Here is a 19,724-nt window from a genome sequence, read left to right as displayed (position 1 = left end):
TGTACATGTAGATATGTCTAAAGTGACTATGCATATATGATGAACAGAGAGTAGCAGTAGCGTAAAAGAGGGGTTGGTGGGTGGCGGGACACAATGCAGATAGCCCGGTTAGCCAATGTGCAGGAGAGCACTGGTTGGTCGGCCCAATTGAGGTAGTATGTACATGAATGTATAGTTAAAGTGACTGCATATATGATAAACAGAGAGTAGCAGCAGCGTAAAAAGAGGGGTTGGGAGGGGCACACAATGCAAATAGTCCGGGTAGCCAGTCGTGCTTGGACATGCACTCATGGGTGAACAGGSAGTACAGGAGGMGACTAAGCACGCACCCCTGAGAGAACCCAGTGTTGAGGATCAGCGTGACAGATGTGTTGATGCCTACCCTTACCACCTTGGGGCAGCCCGTCAGGAAGTCCAGGATCCAGTTGCAGAGGGAGGTGTTTAGTCCCAGGGTCCTTAGCTTATTGATGAGCTTCGTGGGCACTATGGAGTTGAACACTGAGCTGTACTCAATGAACAGCATTCTCAAATAGGTGTTCCTTTTGTCCAGGTGGGAAAGGGCAGTGTGGAGTGCGATTGCGTCATCTGTGCATCTGTTGGGGCGGTATGCAAATTGGAGTTGGTCCGTGCAAGTTCTGAGTACACGTCCTGGTAATGCGTCTGGCCCCGCGACCTTGTTAATGCTCACATAGGCAACGGAGAGTCATCCGTAACAGCTGGTGCTCTCATGCATGCTTCACTGTTGCTTGCCTCGAAGGGAGCATAAAAGGCATTTACCTCGTCTGTTAGGCTCGCATTACTGGGCAGCTCMCGGCTGGGATTCCTTTTGTATATATTTTTTAAGCCCTGACAAATCCGACGAGCATCAGAGCCGGTGTAGTAGGATTCAATCTTAGTCCTGTATTTCCGCTTTGCCTGTTTGATGGTTCGTCGGAGGGCATAGTGTATAAACTGATTAGTAATTTACCACGGCCTTATCAATAGCTCTTATCCATTTATAAATTACAGCGCACGGAGAATTCTGTTATTTCTTTGGGGAAAATATGCTTTTCCCACTTGCAACAGGCAGGATCGCTAGACCTTATTCATGGTTTTGTCGCGCATAAAGGTGGTTGAATTATGAGGGAATTAAATCAAGGTCAGAATATGAAACCTCTGCCACACCTTAGATTCTTAGCCCTCCACCCCGAACGTTTAACTCCGMATCGGAATTCGGGACATAGTGCACAAAAAATAACTTTTATGGAGTTACCAGATAAAAAGAAATAAAAGTTTGGTTTCCAACGCATTTTCTACTTGGCTGGTGGTTTTGTCACCCCAAAAATGGTGTTATATAACGAATGTGCCCAATCTGGTATTGGCACATGCGCTCTAGCCAACAGCTCATAGATATAGTGGATMAGATTAATATGGACAAAAGAGCAAGATTATTTTTATTTATTAAATGGCAGCCAAGCATCGATCATCATAACAGCAGAATAAAACGCTATTTATTGGAAAGGAGCATCAAACTCATCACCTTTCTTTTTCATCATCCTGTGAAGTTCATCATAAATTATTTAATCTGTAGCCTAATAAACTGCATGCTTTCACGAGTCGTAGTGGGAGGACCACACAACATGTCATTGCGTGACTGACTCCAAGTTTACTTTCATATAAGCATTTCCACCGCCATTTCTCGCATAATAKATTTTACTGACACAAAAACATCCCACATTGTCTAGTGTATTTTGTTGACATTTGGAAAGTTTACCTACAAATTAGCTGTTTCCATCAGGCCTGCCATGACATGTAGCCTACTTTACTTTCAATGTTGGATGGAAAACTGGTTATAGCTATAAAAAGGAATCAGACTTTTTATTGCACTTATCTCTTGATAGCAATTCTTACACTTAATTTACTAGCAGAGTTGGCTTTTAACAATTCACAAAGCACAAAATCGAATTATTGAATTGAACGTAATTAATAATTGAATGCAACCCCGCTAGAATGACGCAATCATCCCTGGGCCTGGTACAACCTTCCACCAGCAGAGAGCAGTGTTGCTCTTATAACCAACCGACAGAATAGTTTATTTATTTATAGACACAGCAGATACAAGGTGAATCTTTGATCCTGTAGCTGTCTGTCTCTTTATAGAAAATGAACCACTGAACAAAATGTAGCTTTATTGAAAGTGCATGTCAGAGCAAAAACCAAGCCATGAGGTCGAAGGAATTGTTCGTAGAGCTCCGAGACAGGATTGTGTCAAGGCACAGATCTGGGGAAGGGTACCAAAATATTTTTGCAGCATTTKAGGTCCCCAAGAACACAGTGTCCTCCATCATTATTAAATGGAAGAAGTTTGGAACCATCAAGACTCTTCCTAGAGCTGGCCGCCCGGCCAAACMGAGCAATCGGGGGAGAAGGGCCTTGGTCAGGGAGGTGACCAAGAACCCGATGGTCACTCTGACAGAGCTCCTCTGTGGAGATGGGAGAATCTTTCAGAAGGACAACCATCTCTACAGCACTCCACCAATCAGGCCTTTATGGTAGAGTGGCGAGACATAAGCCACTCCTCAGTAAAAGCCACACGACAGCCCGCTTGGAGTTTGCCAAATGGCACCTAAAGGACTCTCAGACCATGAGAAACAAGATTCTTTGGTCTGATGAAACAAAAATTYATCTCTTTGGCCTGAATGCCAAGTGTCAGGATGGAGGGAAAGATGAACAGAGAAAAGTACAGAGAAATCCTTGATGAAAACCTGCTCCAGAGCGCTCAGGACCTCAGACTGAGTCAAAGGTTCACCTTCTAACATGACAACGACCCTAAGCCCACAGCCAAGATAACGCAGGAGTGGCTTCGGGACAAGTCTCTGAATGTCCTTGAGTGGCCCAGTCAGAGCCTGGATGTGAACCCGATCAAACATTTCTGTAGAGACCTGAAAATAGCTGTGCAGTGATGCTCGCCATCCAACCTGACAGAGCTTGAGAGGATCTGCAAAGAAGAATGGGAGAAATTCCGCTAATACAGGTGTGCCAAGCTTGTAGCGTCATACCCAAGAAGACTCAAGGCTGTAATCGCTGGCAAAGGTGCTTCAACAAAGTACAGAGTAAAGGGTCTGAATACTTATGTAAATTTAATTTGTTTTTTATTTCTATTAAATTGACCTGACATTTTTGACATCAAGCTAAAACATCACTACAAAACACCACCACAGCATAACTGAGGATCTCATTCTACGGCTTTTGAAAAAACAACACTTCTCTGAGTGAGAAATTAAACTGATGTGTCTACCACACCCTTTCCTTCCTTTGTCCTTCCACTGTCAATAAAACAACACAAATAGGGTAACACACGTGTGCGCGCACAAGCACAAACACGCACACCCACACATACAGTGGGGCAAAAAAGTATTTAGTCAGCCACCAATTGTGCAAGTTCTCCCACTGAAAAAGATGAGAGAGGCCTGTTCAATTTATCATAGGTACACTTCAACTATGACAGACAAAATGAGGAGAAAAAATCCAGAAAATCACATTGTAGGATTTTTAATGAATTATTTGCAATTATGGTGGAAAATAAGTATTTGGTCACCTACAAACAAGCAAGATTTCTGGCTCTCACAGACCTGTAACTTTCTCTTTAAGAGGCTCCTCTGTCCTCACTCGTTACCTGTATTAATGGCACCTGTTTGAACTTGTTATCAGTATAAAAGACACCTGTCCACAACCTCAAACAGTCACACTCCAAACTCCACTATGGCCGAGACCAAAGAGCTGTCAAAGGACACCAGAAACAAAATTGTAGACCTGCACCAGGCTGGGAAGACTGAATCTGCAATAGGTAAGCAGCTTGGTTTGAAGAAATCAACTGTGGAGCAATTATTAGGAAATGGAAGACAACAAGACCACTGATAATCTCCCTCGATCTGGGGCTCCACGCAAGATCTCACCCCGTGGGGTCAAAATGATCACAAGAACGGTGAGCAAAAATCCCAGAACCACACGGGGGGACCTAGTGAATGACCTGCAGAGAGCTGGGACCAAAGTAACAAAGCCTACCATCAGTAACACACTACGCCGCCAGGGACTCAAATCCTGCAGTGCCAGACGTGTCCCCCTGCTTAAGCCAGTACATGTCCAGGCCCTCTGAAGTTTGCTAGAGAGCATTTGGATGATCCAGAAGAAGATTGGGAGAATGTCATATGGTCAGATGAAACCAAAATAAAACTTTTTGGTAAAAACTCAACTCGTCGTGTTTGGAGGACAAAGAATGCTGAGTTGCATCCAAAGAACACCATACCTACTGTGAAGCATGGGGGTGGAAACATCATGCTTTGGGGCTGTTTTTCTGCAAAGGGACCAGGACGACTGATCCGTGTAAAGGAAAGAATGAATGGGGCCATGTATCGTGAGATTTTGAGTGAAAACCTCCCAGCAAGGGCATTGAAGATGAAACAGGCTGGGTCTTTCAGCATGACAATGATTCCAACACACCGCGCCGGGCAACGAAGGAGTGGCTTCGTAAGAAGCATTCAAGGTCCTGGGTGCCTAGCCAGTCTCCAGATCTCAACCCATAGAAAATCTTTGGAGGGAGTTGAAAGGAGTCCGTGTTGCCCAGCAACAGCCCCAAAACATCACTGCTCTAGAGGAGATCTGCATGGAGGAATGGGCCAAAATACCAGCAACAGTGTGTGAAAACCTTGTGAAGACTTACATAAAACGTTTGACCTCTGTCATTGCCAACAAAGGGTATATAACAAAGTATTGAGAGAAACTTTTGTTATTGACCAAATACTTATTTTCCACCATAATTTGCAAATAAATTCATAAAAAATCCTACAATGTGATTTTCTGGATTTTTTTCTCATTTTGTCTGTCATAGTTGAAGTGTACCTCTGATGAAAATTACAGSCCTCTCTCATTTTTTTCAGTGGGAGAACTTGCACAATTGGTGGCTGACTAAATACTTTTTTGCCCCACTGTACAAACTGCATTCTAAGTATCTGCTTTCAACTAACCCTGTCTATGCCTGTTATGTCCTGGGTGAGATGAATAAAGCGATGACCCCTAACAAATCTGTGCTCTAGCTCATGTCAGCTTGCTCTGAATCTACCTTAGGTTTCATTCTGACCGAGGCAAAGCACTGAATTAATGATTGGTTTGAAAAGGGCAAAAGGTCTGAAAAACAAATATCCTGTGGCCTTGGCAATGTGTACAGGTGTAGGATCTTAATTTGATCACCCTGTTGTGCAGGAAATGCACATTTGTAGTGTATAAGGTTTAAAAAGGCTTTTAAAGTTTGTAATTTCCACTTTAAAATGCCAGACTTGATTTGCGCCAACCAAAAATGTATCAACCTCTACAAAAATGCCCATTAATTATAATCCACACAATAATTCACATTTCCTGTTGCTGCAGGATTATTCTTCTGCTGTGAGAAAGGGATCAAATGTTTCGGAGGACGCATGACTCGACCTTCGCCACTGCCGAGCCCGTTGGGGAGTTGCAGTGATGAGACAAGATCTTAACTACCAATTGGATATCACGAAATTGGGGAGAAGGGAGTAAAATTACWAAATAAAACATACAAAAAGAGAGCGGCTTTTAGGGCTCCGAGCCTTTCATGGATGGCAGGGGGTTTGCACAATTATCACATTGACTCATGAACTGAATTGTCACTAAACTCCATCTTCACTGCAATATCATGATCAGTATATAGTAGATCTGACTGTCAAATGTAATCCAAAGATTGTTTGTGTTACGTGTTTCGGTTTCTCTATTTCGAAGTTGGTTAGCATGTTAGCTGAGGCGTGCACTGATTGGAGTCACCTCATTGGTCAGTATGTGTTTCACCTGTGCTGGCTCAGTGCATCAGTTGGAGAGGWGATGTTGGGAGAGCTACACCGCACATTAGTTAGCCAGGAAGAAGCCAGAGTTTTGTTTTCCCTTGCTCCATATTGCTCCTTTAGTTTGTTTTCTCTGGGGTAAATTTAATGGGCACTCAACGGTGTGTGTCTTTTAGAAAGCCCTTATTAGTTGTGTGCCAACTTTCAGTGAGCGACATTTTGAATTTGTCCTTTGGGAAGGGGGATACCTAGTCAGTTGCACAACTGAATACATTCAACCGAAATGTGTCTTTAATCAATGTCATCGGCTCCTGGGGAGCATTTGTTGTTGGGGGTTAACTGTCTTGCTCAAGGGAAGAACGGCAGATTTTTCCACCTTGCTGACTTGGGGATTTGAACCAGTGACCTTTCGGTTACTGGCCCAGCGCTATCAACCGCTAGGCTACCTGCCGCCGTGGTGTGTGTGTGAGACACATTTTACAAACAAAAAACTGTTCAGAGGACATTTTCTTAAAACCATCTTTATTCTCAAGATCCAATTCACATTACGTGCAAATGGCATCATAATCATGAGGATCCAAATTCATAATTATTATATTTTTTGTGCAACTTGTCTTTTCTTCCAGGGTACCCAAGTCAAAGCACTGTCTTTCCAAAACAGGTCAGATGCAACTCCATAGGCAACGCTGTGTGCAACACGTTTCAATTTGGTACAAAAACACTACACCCACAGACTCATTCTCAATCAATTACACTAACACCACAAGTTCATTCTCTCACTCTTTCTCTCCAAAGACTTGTCATCCAATATTCCGGATATCATTGATAAACGTTTACTACATCATGAACAACAAATTGTTTTGTATTTGTCTGCTAAAACAATAAGTCAAGAAAACACAAGTAAATCATGTTATTCTATTAACAGTGAGTGGATTTGCTTGGCTGATGTTGGTGATGCTTTCAGAAATGGAGCTGGTCTTTATTCAAATTGTCCAGCCCAACTTTGCAGTATAGTATATGTTGAGTTCAGAGGAGGCTGGTGACGAGAGGACGGCTCATAATAATGAATGGCATGAATGGAATGGTATCAAACACATGGAAACCAGATGTTTGACGTGTTTGAGACAACTATTCATTTCATTACAGCCATTACTATGAGCCTGTCCTCCCTATTTAAAGTGCCACCAGCCACCACTGATATAGTTCCATACAGTAACCAACAGATATTTTGTCAAGGTGAAACTAACACTTCAATCCGTCTATGAATCTTACTAGTTCATGATGTTCACATAGTTATATCTAAAGCAAATCTAGAACAGTATGTCATTGTGGTTTTGCAATGAAATTGAGAGAAAGATTGTTTTTTCCCGTTATTTACGTAAAACAGTAAAATGTTCATAATGTTCATAATGCATACAATATCTGTAAAAAAATTCTGCAGTCTGAAAATATACATCCTTTTATCCTCTGTAGTACTGTAAAATAGCTTTTCTATTGGTGCAACATTTGTTATTGGTTTGTAACTGAGTTATTAAGAGTGACCACTCTTACGAGAGATAATACCACACTGGCGCTTTAAGAAGTATCTTGTGGAATAAGGTGACATTCGGCAGTGTGCATGTTTGCGATCAACTACAGACGACTACAAATCACCTTGCATTCCAAATAACTACTCATTATGTGATCAAGACTAGCCATTCTGCGCAGCCGTTGCGTCTCAAACGAATTCCCTCAAATATGCTGATTGTCACAACTCATTCTAGGGCCATTGACTTAGCCCATGTCCCCATTCAACTTGTGAACCAGGAAGTAATTGGACCCTGCGCCACTTCCTGTTTCCGATTACCTGTCTGTCTCTCTCTGATTGTCTGTGCATTGTTAACTGTGCAGTTTGTGTGAATTGTGAGGTCCTAGTCATTTAAACACTGCGAAGTCTATTGCTTTATGAAAGGCATCACTTTTACAGAGAAAACACAAGCTGCTTTGAGGAGTAGTGTGAAGCTTATAATAGTTGGATTTTTACGCAAAGTTTATACATTTTTTTAACTGTTGCAAACAAACCACAATATCATACAACTTTTTTTTAAAGAAATATACAACCAAAATAAAGAGCTTTTTTTTTTATCATCAAGTTTTTCTCTGTACCCTGCTGATGTTGCATCATATATATTTTTTAATGAATGTGGCAGCTAGGGGTGTAATGGTTCACCAAACCCACGTTTCTGTATGTATTGGGGTTTTGGGGTCACGATTTCATTGGGTTTCGGTACAGTGGGGAAAATGACAGGCTAACATTTACTGTAGTTAATTTTTTGTTTATTTAATAAAATACAAAGTGTTGGTATTCCTGATTCCATACATGATCATGAGTCATATAATGCCTGATGAGAGCACCATCAGGAATACCAACACAGTATTTAAAAAAAATTAAAACACACGATTACTCAACAACACTAAAAAGTGCAATTAATGTGTGAAATCAATATGTAAATATGGCTCAGACATTMTATATAGAGAGACCTATGCTATAATGTTTTCTTACAAAGGCACGCACTTGTGTGCCTCTCAAATTGGGCACACAATACTTCTCATTTCCCACTCCGGGTAATGTGATGGGGTGTCACTGTTAAGTAGCTATCTGTTGCCCTGGAGGTTCATCCATCTGTAGTAAGCACAACACAGGGTATATTGGCCAATTCATTGACAACTTTGTCTTTAGCTTGCTTGTATAGAGCGGGTACTACCTGTTTGCTGAAATGGGTGCAAGACTGCGAATTTCGTAGTGTCTCAAGCACTTTCATGAGGTGCTGAAACCCCCTGTTCTCAACCACCAAGAATGGGCGCATATCCGTGGCTATAAACATACCTATCGCTCTTAGAATTACTTTGGCCCGGTCAGAATCAGTCGCGGGGGCTGCTTGAATGCAGAGGGGAGACAAAATTGTTTTAATATTTTTTTGCGTTTCCGTTTTGCTCCTATGGTAAGAGTACTGGGATGATGTTGGCGTAAATGTGTCAACATGTTTAAGGTGTTGGCAGCTGCATAGGCTATTCTGGTTGAGCAGTGGAGACATACTCTCTCTGTCCACCATTGTAATCTACTGGGAAGCCAAAATGTTCCCAAACTGGAGATGATGGAGAATCCTCCTGGTTTATCGACCCCACCACTCGCCATCGTACAGAACTAGCTCCCGGCTGCGCCTCACAAAAGGACAGTTTGAAATGCGCCAATTAACATTCTAATTTTAATTGGCCTACAACGTGTGCATAGGCTCTAGTTGTTTTAACGGAATAGCATGAAATGTTTCTTTCAGCTCAGATTTACTCAAGAGGCATACAACGCAGCGTAGGCATAACCTATAGGCCTAGTAGTTTATTGTTTTAAGATATTTTGTATCTATTCATTCGGGTTCACAGTGTGGACCGAACCGAGGTCCCTGTACCAAACGGTTCGGTATAGATAGTGTACCAATACACCCCTAGTGGCAGCGATTCTCTCCTCTGACTCTGAATTCCACTGACTGTGGTCAACATAGAAAGGGTTTGACCCCCTGACTCTACCAACATGTCATTCATACAGGCATGAATCAGCCAATTAGCAAGTATCATAGCAACAACCAGTCCTTATAAGAGGATCATGATCACTTTCAGTAACTCGCATGTTGAGAATATAATATGACGCTTGAACATAGTTAAATAGTTCCCATTGAATCTTGTGAGACAGCAGGAGGTATTTCTGCCAGCATCACAGCTCACAGTGTCTGTCTAATTTGTCCATCTGCAGCTCAGGAACTACACGCCATGGTGACAACAACAAGAACATTCTCTCTGTTTCAATAACGTTCTGTTTCATGATGCGAGTCTACACTCTAGAACGTGAATGAGAGCCGGAAGCATGTTCTAGGTTCTAGAAGAAGTCACTGATAGCCAATCAGATCAGGTTAGATCATGCATCCTGGTTCCGGGAAACAATCCAAAATGATTGGATGAATTCCCAAATTCTTTTGGCACTGCATGAGTGGCATCATGAAAAAAAAGAGATAGCTATTGAATGGCTTTCATCTTTTTCCTGACTTCGTGTCAAAGTGTGCTTTTATATCTGTCCTGATCGTTTAGGTTTAACACAGAAGAGGAGAAACAAGCCGTCTTTTAGCTAGCTCTTTCTACATGGATGAGTTGTTTAGTGTTGTGCCTTGCCATTGTTTAGAAATGTGCCTAGGTTTACTCAAGGTGGGAGCTTGTGGTGTGAATCATAGAAATATAATTAGAATAAGAATAGCATCCCATTACAGAACATTGACTTGAATGAGAATGTCTGCTCTACTATTTCTATGGTGTGAATGATGTGAGTACAGTAAGAGTGCATTAGAATGGCAGCATTGAGCAGGTATAGATATAGCTCTCACAGAACACCAGCACCAGAGGGATACCTATATGAAAGCTACTACACACCCCCTGACTGGGGAAGTCTCGTAGCAAAAGAATACGAAAAGGAAGGGAATAATGCAGGTTAACTGGCTTCTGCTGTCTGTCACTGTCTTGTACAGTACTGACCTTCTCAGGGTTGGTGGAGTCAGTACTCAATAATAAACTGGAGTAAAATGAAACACTAGAAGTTGCATGATTCATATGACTGACTGAACGAGCGCTGTCAACGACAACAACTAGACATAATCACCAATAAGCCGACTGACTGACTGTACAATTAACACAAACAACCTATAGAGAAGTAACTGAGGAGAGGTGAAACATTTACAAAATAAAAACCAAAAGAAAATGCTATTCACATGTACCCGCATCGTAAGGGATGGTTCCATCCATAAAAACTAGGCCGAGAAGCTAGYCTATGGAATGAAATGACTCAGTAGTGCTAATGAGTTCCAACGTGTCCCAAGACGCCTAGAGCCACTCTGAGGCCCACTGTCGTAGCCCCCGTAAGGCGCCCACACACACCCCGGCCACACACAAACACACACACACACACCATGGCAGGGTGTGTGCGTGCGCGTCTGTCCCTCCGTCAGTCCTCAAAGACCTCTAGGAAGAGTGGGGGGAAAAGTTCGTTGGGGCACTCCACCTTCATATGCAGGAAGCGGGAGGCGTGGCACGCCCCGATCATCCGCAGGTCCGTCACCTTCATCAGCAGCTTGGGCCAGAATTGCGCCACCTTGTGTTTGCGGTAGTTGATGTAATGTTCAAAGGCCAGAAGGAACTCCTCCTGACAGCGCTCAATACGCTCCACGCTGGTCAGCCCTGGACGGTCTGGGGAGGGAGGGATAGACAGAAAGGAAAAAAGGATGAATATGGATGAGTTTCATTCTGTACTGTATATTACTACTGTCATGTAGATAGAACAATTCTATACTAATTCAACCCAAATCTACAAACACGATCTCACTGGAGATAGAGACTATAACTCAATACTTGTATTAATTGGATATCCTGTAATCGGTCACTAGCTTGTTTCATTAGCACTACTGAGTCACTCCAGGGGTTGCATGTGTGATAGATTTACAGAACATCCGATTAATACAAGCATTGAGTTTTGAGTAAGTATGCTACAGAATTATTCGAACAAATACCAGATTGGCTGACGTTTGCCATTGATTTCACAACTATAAAAGTCAATGCAGACGATCTGTGCATGTGGATATAATAGGAGATCGATGGCTTCACAGAACAGAGTGGCATCGTCTTAGAGATGGAGGGAGGGAGATGTGTGGACCCTGCACAAAGTTATTGATTTTGAACGTCAAACACCCGGACGGCCATTGTAGTCTCATCATTAGATGGTTTCCTTTCCTAGGGTGGGCTCTGTAATCCCTGACGATCGCTATGTAAAAGATTGGCTTAATGGGTTTAAAAAGACGGTGGAAGTTAACAGCAGTGTATTGACGTGTGACTGACTGTGGTTAATCACACATGAAAACAGGCCGGCACACACTGACTTACTGGCTTTGGGCTTTACTGACTGTTTTATACACTTACCAAGGTTTTACTGACTGTTTAATTGCAGTAATGACGTGTGACTGACTGTGGTTAATCAAACATGGATGGCAGACACTGACTTACTGGCTTTACCCGACTGTTTCATTGCTTACCGACTGTTTTGTTACAGGTCTCACGGGAGGTTGGCTCTTGGTTTTATGTGGTAAGCCACAGGAACTACAGGCTCTTTGCTAATAATTTATTGTATATGAATAAATATATATAATATATAAATATTTATTGTGTACAAGTTAAGTGTACATCAGAAGTAATAAGTAAGGGATAATCAATGAGGGGCTATGCGTTCTATGGAAAATAATGAATGACATGGAGTTGCATTATTTTCAAGAGAACGCATAGAGCCCCGAGTTGATTATCCATTTTATACCATGGCTATAATTTAACACATTTACCGGTAGAAATATGTTCAAAATATGTTCAACATTCACTGAAGTAGCCAGCAAGTTTACTAGATAGCTACAGTAGTTATTATGGTCACCAAACAAACAGACTTGCTAGTTTAGCTAACCAAACCTTCACTCCTAGCTTGCCATTATGAGAATCGAATTCAACAATGCCAATTTGTATTTGTAACTCTTAAGCTGTTACAAAGGCAGCAGCTACTCTTCCTGGGGTCGAAACACATTAAGGCACTTACATTACATATAAAACAAAAGATAAAACAGTACATCATATACATTATTACACCACTACATATCTACAATACAAATGTATAATACCACCATACAACAATATTACTTGTAACTTTGTGTGTGTCTCTTTACAGTCCCCGTTGTTAAGTAAGGTATATTTTTATCAGTTTTTTAAATCTGATGCTAGTGCTTGCATCAGTTACCTGATGTGAAATAGAGTTCCATGTAGTCATGGCTCTATGTAGTAATGTGCGGTTCCCATAGTCTGTTCTGGACTTGGGGATTGTGAAGAGACCTCTGGTGGCATGTCTTGTAGGCATGGGTGTCCGAGTGTGCTAGTAGTTTAAACAGACAGCTCGGTGCATTCAGCTGGTCAACACTTCTTACTAAAACAAGTAGTGATGAAGTCATTCTCTTCTCCACTTTGAGCCATGAGAGATTGACATGCATATCATTCATGTTAGCTTCCTGTGTACTTTTAAGGGCCAGCCGTGCTGCCCTGTTCTGAGCCAATTGTAATTTTCCTAAGTCCCTCTTTGTGGCACCTGAACACACGACTGAACAATAGTCCAGGTGCGACAAAACTATGGCCTGTGGGTCCTGCCTTGTTGTCAGACCCCAGTGCCTTGTCATTGTTGATAGACAACAATAATTGTTTCACCTCTTCCACACTCACTTTACGGAATTCAAAATTATAATGCTTTTCTTTCATAATTTGGTCATATATACTTGGATGTGTAGTGTCAGCGTTTGTTGCTGGCATGTCATGCCTAAGTTTGCTTATCTTGCCAATGAAACAATCGTTAAAGTAGTTGGCAATATCAGTGGGTTTTGTAATGAATAATGTTTTCAATTCGACTTTTGCTTTCCAAAGCATCTCAAACATGTAAGAATGTGCCATTGAATTCTATAGTGCAAATATTGTGCGTTATTGGGAAATAATGCACGCTCTAGAATGCCCTTCAAGCCAATAAGAAACAAGTATTCAACAATGCCATGGTATACACATCTATAAGCACATATTATCGCTAAATCTCCATGTGTGTTTATAGATGTGTAACGTACGTTTCATGATATATCGTTAATGTAAATCCTCTTTCTACACACAAGACAGGGGTTAATATGGCGTGCTGTTAGACCAATTCTCTATCTGTTTGAACTCAGGGGCCACCCGCTCTCTTACTGTCTCACCCACAATGTATTCCTATTTCCTACCTAATCTACTTGTAATGTGACCTACTTGTCATCTTGCCAACTAGTTCAAGATTAAAATGTCAGGTCGTGACCAAATAAAAATGAATAACAACACAAAGTAGAATATTAATAAAGAACACTCTTTTTGAAATTTTTGAATTCACCAAATGTTTTAAAGTGGCACCTTTTGAAGGATATCTTTGAATTAACTATCGGTAAAAAAGCTATATCTTCTATATTGTTAGCTTACAAGTGGATAGAACTGTTGCAAGACTATGGCCCCTCAGTTTCAATGGCCATGACCCAATTAAAACGCTTTTAGAAGGTGTATTTGTCACAGTGGTGCTATAACCCATAAACCTGCGTGTAGAGAAAACAAAGGGACAGATGTTTGGTAGTATGGTGAAGTAACGTGTATGTGTGCCGGCAAGATTGTCTCCCTCCCTCTCACCGGAGGACAGGAGGATGACGGCCTGTAGCAGAGCGACCTCAGAGTCGTCCAGGTGGAACGAAGACAGCGATAAGCCCAAATCAAAGATAGCGTCCGACACCACACCCAGGCCTCCGTTCTTCAGCTGGCCGCGGGTCACGGCCATCTCTCCGTTAAGCGTCAGCGTCTCACTCTCGGGGTCGTAGCGAACGGCCGCCCGTAAAGACATGATCTCCATGCAGCAGCCTTTCAATAGGATAATCTGGTCTTCACAAGGCAGCTGGGAGGAGAGAGACAAACACAGAGAGCAAACGTTATATATTTTGTTATTGATTTTTTGCACATAAAGATGAACGACTGATATGATTTTAAGAATTAAAAGGGAAAATAGGAGAATGTGCAGGAGAGGTAAAACTCCAGAAATTGTTAGAACGTTTATGTTCACATATATTAGTAGTGTTAGCATTTATTACAAACTGAACTCTGTACATTCCATGGTATTTTTTATTTATTAGCTATTTTTTGAACAACATGGATAATTTCAGTTTAGTTTAATATATTATTAATTATGTAGATTCTTTAAAGCTTTACATATTGAGACCATTTCTAAGTATTTTATATATTTTTTTATGAAAGACAAGTAGAAATGTAGCTCTAAACAAGAACATAACTCACAAAATGTATATTTAACTATAAACTAAATATTTAATTAATTTTACATTTTTAGTTTGAACATTTTCTCTCATTTTATTTTTATTTTAGTTAAATTGTTTATGCTGTTGATGTTTCTGTTTAAGTTATAGTGTTTTATAACCAATGTCTTTATTACCATCCTCTATAATAAATAATGAGGTATTCAATCATATGAAGAGAACAAAAATATGAAACACACGCCCCCCCAAAATAAATTTAGCTTGATAAGAATGACATTTTTATTTTAGTTTCAACAAAGTAAAACACCTTGCTTACATACCTCACAGAACATAGGCAGCTTTTTGGCAAAGTCCACCACTCGGGTAATGGCGGGGGTGATAATTTTTGTAAACTGACTGAAGGCTTCTATGTCCACTTTGCTCCCTTCAGGTGCATTTATGACCGGCGCTTGACCAATGTCCTCGGGCTGAAACGACAGAAAGAAGAGGGAGGATGTAGGTACGTTCAACAGGGCTACACAGGGACAGACTGCTAAAAGACCACAAGACAGAGTGCACCCTATATAGTGCAGTACTGCTTTAACATAGTATACTACTTTTGACCAGTGCCCTATCTAGGGAGGAGGGTGATAACTCAGACGCAGCTAGAAAGATAGGCAGACAGACCACACACAACACAACACGTTCTCCTCTTTCTCCAATAAGCGTGAGACAGGTCAACGTGTATAACAGCATAACACAAAAACAAAGTGGATGGCGTTTCCACTGTGACAATTGTTCAGGAAGGACAAGGAGGAAAGGCGGAGGGAAACTTAAAAAGGAGGGAAAGTGCAAAGTGCAAGCCATTCATTTTCTCGTACTCAGTTGGCAGAGTCTTTGACTAGGGTTATCCACTGATACGGTATTATTATTATAACATCTTCAACTACTTGCCTTCTGACCAGAAGTGACATAAGAGCGATAGAGAGTAGAGCAAGTAAATAAACAAAGAGCCCAGATTGAGTTGAGATTGAGAGGACAAAGCACTGTGTACAGCACCCCCCAGATTCTGTTGCTTTGGCTTTAAATCAATAGGCATATTGATGAAATAATAAAACACTAATTAATAATAACATGATCCCTTTAAGAGTCCTTCTCCCCTGTATGCCTTTAAAGTGTCACAGCTTGTGGAGAACTAGCTACATACTGTATACACAGCACTTCCAGCTATATGGGGCATTCTAGAGAAGTGGCTCAAATTCCTGTCCTCAGTCAAAAAAACAGATTTTATTTTTTTACCAGAAAATCTTCAAACTTAGGACATTTATTAACATAATTATCTATTTTAATTCATGCCAAGGCAATAACACACATATTGTTCAATTAATATAGTACAAAATCACGGTTTATATACCCATTTCTATTGAGGTGGCTGTACCCCACCCTGACTCCTAAAATTCATGTTTGAAAATAAAGTCATCCATGATTTTTGTAATCTTTTTAACACTATTATTTCACTAGAACATATTGAGTTGTTGTATTATTAAATTGAAAGATACTGCTCTAATTAGTCTATTTAAAAAAAATCTTTCTCTGAAAAATGATTTCCCCACTTTGTACTGTATGTCACTACTGAAACACAGACTGTAGAATGAATTGGCCTTAAGCCACATCCCTACAATTATAACCATGAAATGGGATTGCATCCCTCTCCATCATGGCCCCATGATGTGTCAATAATATATATATGTTTTTTGGATGTCTAAAAGATAGCCAACTAGCCATATGGTAGCTATGGGGATTAATTAAAGTCCAAAATACATTTAAATGGTCAAAACTGAAACTGCCACAACCAAAACAATTTACTTCGTTTTGGTATTGACATGAATGTTTTGGTAATTGACACTTGATTGTTAATCCATTGTATTCCTTCACATCTCTTAAAAAAACATTGGTTTGATAATCTACATTAAACACATAGATAATTACTTCTCCCTGGAAGTCAAAGTAATGCACTGCATTGGACGAAACCGCTTCTTTTGTCTTTAAATGGAGGACATGATATTGTAGTGAATTCGGGGGGTATTTAATTTAAATGAACCTTTATTTAACTAGGCAAGTGAGTTAAGAACAAATTCTTATTTACAATGACGGCCTAGGAACACTGGGTTAACTGCCTTGTTCAGAGGCAGAACGGCAGATTTTTACCTTGTCAGCTCAGGGATTCAATCTAGCAACCGTTCGGGGTGGCCCAGACCGGGACGCGAACCCAGGTCCAGTGACTGTCAAGCCAATATCTTAAATGTTATGCCAAGAGGTGTAAATGTTGGGTTAAGGTTGCTACAATATGCTATACAGTGGACAAGTTCCTCAGCCTAATCCCTCCCCCCAAAAAGTTACACAGCGATATGTCCAAATCAGCCAAAGTGTGTACGACATAGGCTGCATTTACACAGGCTTCCCAATTCTGATATATTTTACACTAATTGGTCTTTTGACCAATCACATCAGATCAGAGGTGATCTGATTGGTCAAAAAAACAATTAGTAAAAAAAATATCAGAATTGAGCTGCCTGTGTAAATGCAGCCACAGTGTGCGTAAAGCTTGGTCTGTGAATACAGGGAAAATTGTCCATTGGTCAGAGCCTGACATTGATGGTGAAATGTTTCTCTAAATTAAATGTAAAGGTTTTGAAAGTCAAGTTAAAAATCCTCTTTTTACTATATTCCACATTTTGTATAACATTTCTCAAATTAATCTGTAATAGAAGGTTAATCAAAATGATCAATACTGTACTCCCTTAACAGAAACTTTGTCACTGTTTCGGTAGTGAATAATTTAATGCCTGGTAAGGAATTCAGCAAACAATTAAAATATGCAATACAAAAAGTGTGCGAGTAGTAGATATGTCTAAAAATAGTATCCAAATTAGATTTTTTTTTCAAACCCAAATTTGAATGACTCATATACAGCACTGTATTTTAACACTAGCCCATAATATAATAGCTAGCTATAGCAGGTGCGATTTGAAAAGCGTTTTTATAGTATTTAAGTATTATATTTTGTCTATTAGTTCTTACCTTGGTTTCCTTCACCCCCACTGCACTCTGGTCAGAAGTATAGAATAAATTACATGTTATTTCATTAAGTAGCATTGCTTCCTCGACCTGTTGGACAATCAACAGAGATTGTGAAGAACGTTTCAATGAGGAACCCGTGTCAAGCCAACTAAAAAAAAAACAAGTTTAATTAAACTGAGGAAAGGTAGATGACAGACAAGTAAGTGCGGAGAGAGAAAACAGGTGAGTAGTACACAAAATGCAAAATGGAGTTTCCATGACAAGATTTATGCTCAGGCTGAAGCATTTGTTTTATACTTATGAACTGATATTTAATTATAGGTATTCAGGTTCCAATTTCTATCAAACTTTTTTATTTATTTATTTTTCAGATCAAAATCATACTGTTGTATGTCAATGTTCACAAATGAGTTTATCAAAGCTGATCAACATTATGATAATATAGCATCATTTAATACTACAATACTAATATAATACTATAAAACAATATACCCTGCACAGGGACTACGGATGAAAATGAGCCGTTTAGCTAAATCTGGAACTAATTACTAATTAAAAACATCAAATAAATGACAATTCAATTAAATAAATTACAATGACATCTTTCTATGTATGTAGCCTCTCAACAGTCTACAGCCTAGGCCTTGTGTAATCTCTACATGGAAACTCCAGGATAGAGTCAAAGAAAGTGAGACAGACTTCAAACTGCAGAGGACGATTAGACTTTATGAAAAAACATTTTTTTTGTTAAAATGTGAGGAGTGAAATTATAAGGTAGTTACTACACTACACACAGAGAGAGAGTGAAAGAGAAAGAAAGCGCGAGAGATAACAGTTATTTGTTTTTAGTATTTGTTTAGATTATTAAAGAACACTGCTTTAAAGGGGAGAGAAAGAAGAAAACAAGAGGAATGGATTGTTCCGTTTTAAGTTAGTGTCTGCTGCGTTGAGGAACACACTTTCTCCAGCGTCCAGCTAATTCTCCCCATTCTACAAGGAGATACAAAAAACATGGACATATTAACGTTGGGAACAGTGGTGGGATGGGATGGGAGGTAGGGAAGGGGACAAGAGAGGGATTGTGGGAACTGGGAATGTTTCACAGAACAGACATGGTTGGTTAGACGCTGTCAGCCACGGAGGAGACGTCTCACCAAGAACTTGCGTTTCTGTTTCCAGTGGTTTCCCTGGGCGTTAGTTGACATGTGGGCCTCGGTGACCATGCGGATCAGGTCCCACTCCTCCTGGGACGGCTCAGGCCGGTCCCACACCGTCTTCTGGAGCTCCTCCTTCCGCCGCCGCTCACGGTTCTCCTCGATCAACTTCCGCTTGGCGAGCCGCTTGCTGTCATCCAGCACCACTAGGAGGGGAGGGGGGTAGAGGAGGGGAGGAGGAGGGGTTAGGGGATCAGGAGGAAGGGTGAAGTGGTAGGGCAAGGGAGGGTCAAAGAGGAGTCACGAATGAGGAGGGGATTAAGAGGGAGGAAGGGTGGGGTTTTGTCAAGTATCAAGCGAAAAAGAAGCGAGAGAGTAAGTCCACAATTTTAAACAAATTGGGGCCATACCTGCGAACATTAAAACATACCTGCGAACATTTTTTTTGGGGGGGGGGGGATATTTCACCCCATTTTTTGGGAGCTTGGGGGTTCCTGATAATATATCCATCATAAAGTGTCGTCCCCCCAACCAGATATTGGTGTTTCCTCAGGGCAACAATGTGCTACGAGGGTACTGAAACACCAAGGTTTTCTATAGGACATATGATAAGTGGAATAAGGAAAACAAGCAATATATGCATTAGAAAAAGTTTATTTTGACAAACAATCACAATTAGAAGCTTTAAAGTCAAAACATCAAACAATCAAATAAACAAACTACTACTAATTACAACTAACACCTCATGTATGTTTTCACAT

General features: G+C 40.6%; 1 protein-coding gene across 15 annotated transcripts in view; it reads right to left on the bottom strand.

The window, feature by feature from the left end:
* Positions 1–6,336: 6,336 nt before the first annotated feature.
* The window catches only part of LOC111955014 (thyroid hormone receptor beta), a 104,021-nt gene continuing 90,633 nt past the window's right edge, over positions 6,337–19,724 (bottom strand). For 13 of the 15 annotated variants that reach the window (XM_023975038.2, XM_023975030.2, XM_023975036.2 and 10 more), the window contains 5 exons: positions 18,964–19,169; positions 17,810–17,896; positions 15,070–15,216; positions 14,118–14,376; positions 6,337–11,093 (listed from right to left, as the gene is read on the bottom strand). In XM_023975038.2, coding sequence (XP_023830806.1) covers positions 10,852–11,093; positions 14,118–14,376; positions 15,070–15,216; positions 17,810–17,896; positions 18,964–19,169 — 941 coding nt within the window. In that variant the 3' untranslated portion in view covers positions 6,337–10,851. The remainder of the gene's footprint in view (positions 11,094–14,117; positions 14,377–15,069; positions 15,217–17,809; positions 17,897–18,963; positions 19,170–19,724) is intronic. The other 2 variants (XM_023975043.3, XM_023975044.2) reach the window with 2 other exon arrangements.

Source organism: Salvelinus sp. IW2-2015, linkage group LG30 (assembly GCF_002910315.2).
Source record: "Salvelinus sp. IW2-2015 linkage group LG30, ASM291031v2, whole genome shotgun sequence".
In the NCBI taxonomy this organism is placed as follows: domain Eukaryota; kingdom Metazoa; phylum Chordata; class Actinopteri; order Salmoniformes; family Salmonidae; genus Salvelinus; species Salvelinus sp. IW2-2015.
Note: the sequence above shows the minus strand (reverse complement) of the source record. Positions and strands in the feature narration are given on the sequence as shown.